General features: G+C 38.1%; 1 protein-coding gene across 1 annotated transcript; it reads left to right on the forward strand.

Moving 5' to 3' along the window:
* Positions 1-45: 45 nt before the first annotated feature.
* Positions 46-8,679, forward strand: OIP5 (Opa interacting protein 5). Its single transcript, XM_005911709.3, has 5 exons — positions 46-480; positions 711-777; positions 3,137-3,259; positions 5,459-5,540; positions 8,075-8,679. The coding sequence occupies exons 1-5, from the start codon at positions 159-161 to the stop codon at positions 8,168-8,170; spliced, it is 690 nt and encodes a 229-aa protein (XP_005911771.2). The 5' UTR covers positions 46-158; the 3' UTR covers positions 8,171-8,679.
* The last annotated feature ends 2,668 nt before the right edge of the window (positions 8,680-11,347 follow it).

Below are 11,347 nucleotides of genomic sequence, written 5' to 3' on the forward strand. Positions count from 1 at the left end.
TCCTTCACACCTCCCCAAAACCTAGGCGCCAAACGGCGTATCCAGGCAACAAAGTGCGCGGCAGAGCCCCGGGTTCACGTTGTCCAATGAGGACGCAGGAAAAGAACTTGGGGTGGGGCCTGAATAGTCTTTGAAACGGTGGCGCCGACTGCGGGAAAATGGCTGCTCGGCCGCGGAGGCATATCTCTGGAATTGCAAAGCAGCCACAGGGTGACTTCTGTGATGGGGCTAAGAAAGCGATTGATGAACCTTCTTTTGCGACTTCCATGGAGTGGGACACGCAGGTGGTGAAAGGGTCTTCGCCGGTCGGCCCCGCAGGGCTGGGGTTGGAGAAGCTGCCGTCCCGCCCGCGGCTGCCGCAATGGCTGCAGCCCGAGAGATGCGCCGTGTTCCAGTGCGCGCAGTGCCACGCCGTGCTCGCTGACTCTGTGCACCTCGCCTGGGACCTGTCGCGGTCCCTCGGGGCCGTGGTCTTCTCCAGTGAGTGAGCGCGGCGCCTTCTCACTGGGTGACTGAGAGCCGGCTGGGAGGAAAGCGGGATGAAAATTTGGAAGGAAATTAACTCATTTGCCAGGAGTGGGGGCGGGTGGTGGGGGCGGCGCGAATAACTTTTTATTATATTCGTGACCATGATGAGCCTTTCTGGCTGGGAGAGGTTTTCCCTTTCAGTGCCTCACAGGTAGTCACTCTGACCTGTGTTTGCCTTCTAGGAGTCACAAATAATGTAGTTTTGGAGGCTCCGTTCCTAGTTGGCATTGAAGGTTCGCTCAAAGGCAGGTACGTACTGAAAATATCAGAACTGTCTCTAGTTATTTCCTGACTTATTGAGGTTGAAGAGCGTGGAACCGACTTGGACCAGAAGTTTTTTCCTATCTTCCACTAGGAGAAAAGTCTGTTTCGTTTATACAGTGTACTTGAAGAATGCTCTGTTTACCTGATTGTCTTGTACGAACTTGATGTTTTAACGAAATGGAAAAGATATTTGTGTAAAGGTTTTAAGATCTGAGGGCCACATTTCCCTCGTGGGTTGTGCAAGTGAAGTGAATTTAAGAAAATTATGTCCAGGAGGGGAAAAAAGAAAATTATCTTCAAGTGAATCACTTTTTATAAACTGTAATCCTTTGACATAACTAGGACTTATACACTTGCATTAAACCTGGAATTTGTGATAAACTACAGTAGGACTAATTCTGCTGTAACCTAGGAACCTGGAGAAAAACACAGGTTGAAAGTTAGGTCCTTGAATACTGCCTGGTGAACTTTGCCTCGTGTCTGTACTGTGATTTAGAAGTGACAACAGGGTACTCAGTGAATTCAGTACAGAGCTCAATTTTCAGTTGATTTTAGCAGCAAGACAATTCATTTTGACCATTGTTTGGTCCAATTTTAGTTTTAAATAGAGTATGTTTAGGAATTCTTAGTTGCTGTACTCAGTAACCAGGAAGACTTCTGTAGCTCCTCTTACCCAACTGAAAGATACTCCTTATCCTTCCAGGAGTGTATTCCCACCCAAAGGAAGCTGGGAAGGAGTGGCGGCCTGCTTGGAATTGGTTCATTTGGGGCCTGAGGCAGAAGCTCTTTGAATATCTTCTTAGAGAGAAATACATCTAGCTAGATCTATGCTGTCCAGTACTGTAGCCACTTGTCAGATGGTGGCTACTGAGCACTTAAAACAGTGGCCATTCTGAACTGAAATGCTGAGTGCAAAATACACATAAGATTTTGAAAACTTAGTCCAAAACATTGAATAATTTAAAAATATTGATTACATGGGTTTTGCTGTTGTTGATGTTGTTTTTTTGTTTGTTTTTGGCCACACTGTGCAACTTGTGGGGTCTGAATTCCCAGACCAGGGAGCAAATCTGGCCAGGGCAGTGAAAGTGCCCAATCTTAACCACTGGACCCTCAGGGAATTCTCTTGATTACATGTTGAAATAATGTCTTTGAATACTGAGTCACATAAAATATATTAAAACTAATTTCACTTGTTACTTTTACCCTCTTTTTTTTTTTAAGCAAGACTAATAGAAGATATAAAACTACTTATGTGGCTTGCATTCTTATAGACAGTACAGATCTAGATGGTTTTTAAAACACTGGAGAGAAAGTTCGGTGTATTTGTATGTTTTTGAAATAAGGAGAGCCATGGGACTCAGCAAGAAGAGATTTATTGTCAGGAATTGGTTCACTCGATTATGGAGGGTGAGAAGTCCCAAGAGCCATGGTTGACAAGCTGGAGACACAGGAAGGCCAAAGGTTTAGTTCTAGTCCAAGTCCACAGGCCTGAGACCCATGAGCCAAAGGTTTGAGTTCCAAAAAATACAGTATTGCGTGTGTAGTGTGGGACTTCATTTACCAGTAAGTTTAGTGCATTTGTTCCTTGGTCTTGTTTAGTGTTCATTGACATGAATTTGTTTATTTTTAGCCATGCAGTTATTATACTTCATTAGTACTGTTTTACTGCATAGTATATTATGTTTATACAAATAATTTTTCCCTCATCGAACCACTCTAAATCGCTTTTAGTACATGCATGGCAGTTAATTTTTTCTTAAACATTTCTTTGTAATATTTAGATTTGTATAATATACTAGCAAATAAGGTAAATTAGTTACTCAAATGGTTTAAATAGAACTAAAACCACATTTCTTTTAGAGGATAAAAGAAAAAGTAGATGACTTGCTAGGGTCATATAATTTCTTTCTTTTTCATTTTGTCTGGGTAATTTTTGTTGTTGTTACATCTGCAAAAAAATCCTGATTTGCATTCTATTAAATTGCTTAATAAGCCCTAGTCAACTTGACTGTTTTACTTCAACTGAAAATTGGCTTAATAGTGGCTAATTTATATGGTTATGTGTAGTTTTATATGTTTAAATGTTAATCTGATTAGTTAGCTCTTTTTCTGCTTTTCAGGTATAAATTACTTTAGCAAAGTGACAGTTGTGTATCCATGACTGCTTTTGTAGCCAGAATTCACAAAGTAATCTAGGCTGTAATTAACCTTTCTTGAAAGTGACATTTCTTCAGTCTCATTCCTGTTATATTCTAGCTTTTAGGAATGAGTGCAGAGATGTTATTTTGTATTTGTTCCCTGATTTTCTTTCTTACTCATATCCTGTTTTTTTTTCCTCCAGCACTTACAACCTTTTATTCTGTAGTTCCTGTGAGATTCCCATTGGTTTCCACCTATATTCTACCCATGCTGCCCTGGCTGCCTTGAGAGGCCACTTCTGCCTTTCCAGTGACAAAATGGTGTGGTAAGTAGACTTAGATTTTCTTCAGCAGATACATTTTAAAACATTTTCCAGAAAAGGCAGAATGTTTGTATTAGAGAAGATGCTAAAGCCATGTGCTATACTGCTCTTACAAAAAAAGATGGCAATGGGACCAAAATATAGTCTCATAATACATGACTATTGTAAATGTCTCATAATAATACTGCGTGTTAATAATCGTACTGTGAGGATATTCTTTCATTCCAGGAACTTTTGGAAGGTGAGGCAGAATAATGCTGTGGTAGACACTTTTCCAGCTTGTGCCCAGCCTCTGTTTGCCTCCCACAGTGGGGACCTTGTGGCCATGTCTGTATCCCATGTGATACTACTCCCGGGCGATGGGATCAGGAACAGACCTGACCTATGCTAAGCCAGTCAGGCTTTTTTACCCTAAGAATTTGAAATAAAGGCATAAAGACATTGGTCATCTGTAGATGGTACAGGTGCTGCAGTGGGGAAGTGAAAGCTCTGGGTTTGGGGTAAATATTTTATTTGTTGTGTGTGTAAATGCAGAGAAATTTTGTCTGCAGAAAAAGAATGAAGCAGATAAAAGTAAAAAATAATTATGTGGCCTTATAAAGTCAGAAAAAGTTCCCTATTTGTTGTTCTTTCTTATGAATTACTTTAGATATTTCTAATTATAAACTCTACTTTTTGTTAAGCTTTTCTGTTATTTCAACAAATTGAAACATCCATCAAAGTCTTATCATTAGAAACAAAAACAGCCATTGATAACCAGGTGCTATGCTTTCCTCAATGTGTTTTTAAGAAAACGGGCTTAGAGATGTGAAGGAGCTAAAATTTGAGTCCATGTCTTAACTCCAAAGCCTGTTTTTCCATTCATAAAACAGAAGTTTCCTTCTTCTCTTTTTAATGCGCTTTGATAAACCCCTTTATCATGAGGTTCTTCAGTGCAGATTTTTAACAGGAAATATGGTCTTGAGATGGATTGGGATTTGTTTCATTTTCTAGTTCATTCTTAAATAATTTTTATTTATTTAGAATTAGGTTTAGAGATACGAGGAAAAGTATCTCTAAATGTGTGCTATTAATAACCTCAAATCTTTTAGAAACAGTTTAAGGAATTACTTTAGTACAGTTGTAATTGAGTTTTTGCTTAGGGAAGTAAGCTTTTAGTAACAAAATTTTAATATAAATTTGGAAAAACATTATTGATTTTAAGTAATGTCTTAAGTCTTTAAAAATGAGGAACTGGACTCAAAGGTCAATACATTCTTCTTGATTAAGGGGAAATCAGGAAAACTAGATACATGTATAACTAAATCACTTTGCTGTACACCAGCACAATATTGTTAATCAGCTATAGTCCAATATAATATAAAAATAATAAAAATTAAAAAAAAGAAATTAGAAAAGTATAGTAGCCCAAGTCTGGGACTGTGATACATCTATGTCTGTGGGTATTGGAATGAATTTGGTTGCTAGTAACAGAAAACCTAAGAGTGGCTTTAAGAACAGGGTGGGACAGTTGGCTACTCGAGGATTATCCAAGTAGCTCAGCCACGACAGAGCTGTGGGTTAGCATCACTGGTTCTCATGGCCTTTTTCTCTTGGATGCTGCAGGTGTTAAGCATCACATCCATAAGCAGCATCCAGAACTGGAAGGAAAAGGATATGGAAAGTGTGGGAATGCAGGGAATAGGTCCCTTAAGCTGGGAAAGCAACTGTGTGACAGTAGGGAATAAGATTTTCACAGTTAGCCTAGAACAGTTATGATTCATCTCTTAGGACTGGGCACACTGCTGCCCTAAACAAAATCTGGGTTCTGTTAGCAAGAAAGCCTTGAGGAATGGCTGTTGGGTAGGCAACCAACAGTATTTGTCACAATGTGATTACTTTCCTTCTAACTGTGCTACACAGTCTACTGGTGGTGTGTGAGGCCTACACTCATTACAGTTATTCATGTGACCCTGGTTTTCTGGCTTTAGTTTGTCCTGGGATAATTTTGACTAGTGGATTCCGGGCTGGAAAAGGGTGAGATGAGGCATAGTGTCTCTGATAACTTGGTAATTGAGAATGTTTTTCCTGCGAAATACATTATGAATCTAGAAATGGGTGTCAGGAAGAAGGCAATCTTTGCTTGACAGGTATTCCAAGTTTGTTTCCTTGATCATAACTGTGATATGGTACTAATGTTTTCTCCTTATGCTCTCTATCTAGCTACCTCTTAAAAACAAAAGCCATAGTAAATGCATCTGAGATGGATATCCACATCATCCCTCTACCAGAAAAGGTTGCAGAGGTAAATTTTCATCATGGTTGTGTGTTTTCTTTAATATAGACAGTTCCTGATAATCTGTACCCATGAATTTAGGGATAGTGAAATGGTGGACACACTAATAATTCTTTATACTTGGTTTGGCATTCCGTATTGAATCTGTGATACAAAGCAAAATAGTGAAGCCATATTGTCAGGTTTGGTTCAGGAGGAGGTGGAGAGCTGCTGAGCTCCACATTCCTATTCTTCCTTTCTGTGCTGGGTATGGACTGTCATTGTTTATAAATCTGACCTCTTTGCAACCACCTTATGCTTAGAAATCTCGGAGGAAAGAGTGTTGAGAACTGTTATTAAGGATTCTTATTTAAATGGGTTTTACTAGTGTTTGATGGTTTTGAGTTGAAGCAAGCAGGTTTGTTTTGGTAGCTTGCTGACTCATTCTAAATAGAAATTTGGCTATTACTTTACTACCTTCAGAAGAACAACCTTAGAATTTACTGTTGGTTTTGTTTTTAGCCCTGTTAATAGTTTATTCCTTGATAATTATACATTTAGTAACCAGGGCATTTATTTTTCAGAGTTTTATGTACTTTCTGGGATAGGAGAACAGTGTTTTGTTTTGTTTTTCTTTTTTGCATGGTTAAATTAAGCTTATGAAACCATGTTCTAAGCCAGGAATTGGCAAACTTTTTCTGTAAAAGAGCAGATGACAAATATCTTAAGCTCAACCATGAAGTCTCTACTTTTCAATTCTGCTGTTGTAGTGCAAAAGCAGCCATAGAAAATATATAAAATATGGATATAGTTTTCTTGGAATAAAACTTTATTAAAACAGATGGGCAGCAGGTTACCCCACAGTCCATAGTTTGCCAAACCTTGTTCTGAGCAACTAAGTTGGTGAGCAGGATCAGTAAATACTGTGATTAGAAATAATTTGTATGGGAGAGAACTTCTGAAATGGCCTGAGTAACTCCATGGACCCCCTCCTCAACAAAACTGCCATAATTAAAGCAAATGACAAAGAAAATAGCTACCTTAAGTCTGTGGAAATTTTCTTCAAGGAATAAAGCAAATGAAGAGATATTCAAGAAAGTCTATGAAACCTTGGTAAGAGCAGTGAAAGCCTGTGGTGTTCGAGCCACAACCTGCTCCCTCCCTCCCTCCCCTGCACCTCCAGCTCAGAGGGAGGGAGACTTCATCTGGGCAGATACAGCCAAGAACATGGGGATCCTTTTCTGCTAGCTATCAGCATTTCTCATTAGAAGCTCTATTCTAGGCAAGAACAGGCATTTGTAGTCTGCAAGTTCTGCCAAGTAAAGGAAGGTCTGATGAGTGTCTCATTAAATAGAGGATGTTCCTAAAGAAAGAGAGAGAGAGGAAAAAAAAAGAAAACCTAAATGGAAATCCTGGAATTGTAAAGTGCAATAAATAACTGAAATGAAAATTTCAGTAGAGTGGCTCAACAACACATTTGAGTTGACTGGAGAATCAGCAAACTTGAAACAGATTGATGAGATTTGCAATCTGAAGAAGAGAAAAAAGAATGAAGGAAAATAAACTAGCTTAGTTGGATACCATAAAGCATGCCTAAATATGCTTCAGTAATGGGAATACAAAAGGGAGAGGAAAAAGAAAAAATGTTGAAGGAAATAATGGTTAAAAACTTCCTGAATTTGATGAAAAACAATTTACATGTCTAAAGACCTTGATAAACCTCATTTATCAGGTAAGATAAATGCAGAGAGAACTATACCCAATACACAGCAAAAATGTTGAACACTAAAGACTGAAAAAAAAGCAAACTTGAAAGTAACAAAAATGATTCATTATGTCCAGGGGCACCCAAATAAGATTAATGGACTCTACAGTGATCTGCTTAAGCAAAACTTCCCGATGTATTTTGAATATTCTTGAATCTTAAAAAGTAGATTTGTGCTATGTCAGAAATAAATTGGATTTTCTTTTTTTTTTACTAAGACTTATCCATGATAACTTCATACAGCTGAGTAACACCACTGAGTTTGGTTTTAGATATGGCTATTCTAAGCTGAAAAAAAAAAAAAAAAACGACTGAAAATCATCTACCAGAAACATCTGTGCTAAACCTGACAACCAGAGCTACCTTTGAAGGCCATTAGCAATTAAAGACAGACATATGTTACTGTGAACAAGAATTTAAAAAATTCTTGCTGCTGGAAAAGAGGGAAAGACTGATTAATGCTTCTGTCGCCACAAGCTTTCTGATTGCACTTTATTCTTGTCTTCCCAAGTTTCGGAGTTAACACTAACCTGGTGATAAGGGCTAGGAAGGAAGGAGACCAGAAGTAGCAATACTCAGCATCAGTGACTGGTCTTTTTTCATAGGAAACTTTGTTATCTGTCACCTTACTGTGCTCTAGGTTTGTTGTATAAAGTTGTTTCATAACAGAACAAATGTACTTATGAAATGTGTTGTAATATTACCAGATCCCAATCACTAGTTTTAATCTCAAGTGGCTTCTAGAATCAGATTGAAAGTTAAATTTAAGATGACCTGATATCTATATTTCTCTTCCCAGCTGAAAGAGAAGATAATGTTAACACATACTCGCTTAAATTCACTCATGAAAATTCTGAAGGAAATGCCTCCTGACCAGTCCAAGCTAACAAACTAATTCAGAATCAGAGGTTGAGTATCAGAGGCAGGCCTTATTGCTGTCTTCAACAGGTGCTGTTTGATCATTTCTCAAGAAACATCAACTTCAAGAATGGATAGGAAATGTGGTTTATTATGTTTACCTCTAGACTGATTTTCCAAGTGATTTGTGAAGCTGTTTCTGCTACTGCTAAGTCACTTCAGTCGTGTCTGACTCTGCGACCCCATAGACGGAAGCCCACCAGGCTCCCCAGTCCCTGGGATTCTCCAGGCAAGAACACTGGAGTGGGTTGCCATTTCCTCCAATGCATGAAAGTGAAAAGTGAAAGTGAAGTTGCTCAGTCGAGTCCGACCCTCAGCGACCCCATGGACTGCAGCCTACCAGGCTCTTCGATCCATGGGATTTTCCAGGCAAAAGTACTGGAGTGGGGTGCCATTGCCTTCTCCAAAGCTGTTTCTAGAAGATGACAAACAGGAGACTCCTGTCCAGGTTTCATAGCTATTTGTCTTATTTTGACTTCTTATCAATTTCATAATACTCATTTTTAAAAACATTCTGATGGCAAATTTAAGAATTAAGAGCCAATGTCCCATGAATCCTCTGATCTAAAGATTCCTGAGTGGCCTGAAAATAGAGTTGTACTTCTGTTAATTAACATTACATGGAGCAATTGTCATATGAATACTGAGAAATCATTTTTTTCTTACATGAAATACAGGTACATACATATTCCGTAGGTAATGTTCAACAAGTTAACTCCATAATATATATTTATCTTTATCTTTTCAGTTTATAACTGAAAAGGAATAGTAATAACAGGAAAATAATAAAAGGAATGGTAAAAACACCAAATATTCACCAAGTGCTATTTTCTCATTACTTTGCTTTATGTAGCACTGTGGTTCAATAGCTTATCATATTATTCACTTAATAAATAGCTATAAAATATTACGCTAGCTGCTAGAAATAAGCAAAAACCGCTATTCTGTATCTTCGGAGCTTATAATCTAGTTAGAGATGGACATTCAAATAACCACATGAAGGCATTTAAAATTACAACTGTAGTAAGGGTTTTGAAGAAAAGGGACATAGAGAAATAAACACACATAGCAGGTACCTGACCTGGTTTGGGGGTCAGGGAAGGTCTTTCTGTTGAAGTGTTTCAGCAGTGGTCTGAAAGATTGGAGTTAATAAGCTGATAGAGGGAACGGCTTATATGAGGGCCCTGTGAGGCCCCTCAACAGGCATGTAGGAGTTGTAATAGTGTCCAGAAACCAGAGGCTGCAAAGCTGTATTGGCCTCCTGAAGGATATTTGTTTTTATCCCAACAACAATGAAAAGCTCTTGGAAGAATTTTAAAGGAGGAAGCCTATGACAGGATCAAATTTTCTTTTTCAGAATTTCATTGTGGTTGTCCTATGAAGAACGGGTGAGAGGGAGGCAAGCAGACCTAGAGGGGCTGGCACTAGTAGTCAGATGATACAGCCAAGGGGTGGTGTGCACAGGTAACATGGTTCAGATGTGGCTAGTAGATTTAATAGCAAGTTCTTTCCCTTTTTGACTGCATAAAGGATATTTTCCTTTAAAAATATTTGAGAAAGAAAATTCCAACTTGCTTTATGCTTTACAGTTTGCAAAATTTGGTTAAGTAAGGAGGAAGCCTCTGGCAACAAACGGTACCAGAAAAGCTCTATTCCTGAAGAATGAGACCCAATAATAGTCTCTACTGAATCATCCTGGGGTTTCTACTGTGTATGGTATGTCTACCTCAACATATTTTATCTAAATTAAGCTTGTCTTATGTAGCTATTTTAACTTTGGATTTGCTGTTTTGGTAAACTTTCAATGGAAAATTAAATGCTTAGACTTGACATCTAATTAAGATGGCTGACTTTAAATTTTTTTCCCAAATACAAATCACGTTTACTCTAGAATCAAAGTCAGATATAGTAGACGTGTGTCAAAGTAAAGGGTAAAGTACATTCTCCCTTATATTTCTGAGAGGCACAGTAGAGCAATCTGGGAGCCAAATGATTTGGATTCAAATTGTGGCTTGGGTACTTATTAGCCATTAACTTGAAGAATTAAACTCTTTTAAAATAGGGGTTAAAAGCTAACTAGGGCTACAGTGAGGATTAAATAAGTTACTGAATACATCTCATGTAATTGAGTAGTCCTTAATAGTAAATGCCTAATAAATGCTAATTATTATAACTTTAATTCATGTGGACAGACATAATAGGCAGTAATATTTTTCACATTATTCTGCAATCTGCTTCTTGTATAGCACATGTCACAGCTTTCTATACCAGGCCTCACCAATTACTTAACACTTACGTATGATTCAGTCATATGAATGCATCAGAATTTAACCATTCCTATACTGGACCCTCGTACATGTCTTTGCATATCTGTCCAGGTATTTCTGTAGGAGTGATTCCTAAAGTGGAACAGAGTCAAAGGGCATGTTCATTTCCAATTTTGGTATATGCCTTTTATAAATGTTGTTATTGATACTCACAAATGACTGACTTTTAAACAAGCCTTAGTGGTATAAGAGCTCCTCTGGAAGTCTAACATCAATGACTGGCTGATATTAATAGACTGTAAAGATATCATTTAGCATTGTATATATGTTGAATAAAAGTATTTTCAAAATTCCATGTACTTAAGACTTCCCTGGCGGTCCAGTGGTTATGACTGTGTGCTTCCACTGTGGGGGACATGGGTTCAACCCCTGGTTGGGAAACTAAGATCCCGCATGCCATGTGGTGCATGCTCCCCACCCCCCCTCAAAAAAAAATCCATGTACTTATAAGAACAAAAAAATTGCATATTGAAGGTTTCCAAGTTGTACACTTTCAAGCTCCTCAACTAATGGCGTAAACCATCTCAGTTTTTGTTAATTCCACCACCTAGCACAGGACGTGGGAGTAGAATGTATCACTGTGTTAAATGAAGTCTCAGAAATCAAAGGAAGGAACTATTACATTAGTTGTCACATCACAAAAACCACATAGCTTGTTCTTTGTTAACAGCCAAATCTCAAGGAAGCTTGTAACATCTACTTTCTTAAATTTGAAATAACTCCTTTCCCCTGAACCTTCCTCTTTAGTTACTAACTTTTTAAAGTTAAATATAAAAGCATCTTAAATGTTTTATAATAAAAGCATCTTCAATGTTTTATATATTTCA

Source organism: Bos mutus, chromosome 10 (assembly GCF_027580195.1).
Source record: "Bos mutus isolate GX-2022 chromosome 10, NWIPB_WYAK_1.1, whole genome shotgun sequence".
NCBI classification, from domain to species: domain Eukaryota; kingdom Metazoa; phylum Chordata; class Mammalia; order Artiodactyla; family Bovidae; genus Bos; species Bos mutus.

Excerpts from the sequence above, each read along its gene's own strand:
- OIP5 (XM_005911709.3), top strand. The coding sequence starts at position 159 with ATGGCTGCTCGGCCGCGGAGGCATATCTCTGGAATTGCAAAGCAGCCA. Across the intron at positions 481-710 it reads CGGGGCCGTGGTCTTCTCCA|GAGTCACAAATAATGTAGTT; the intron begins GTGAGTGAGCGC and ends TTTGCCTTCTAG. Across the intron at positions 5,541-8,074 it reads TACCAGAAAAGGTTGCAGAG|CTGAAAGAGAAGATAATGTT; the intron begins GTAAATTTTCAT and ends TTCTCTTCCCAG.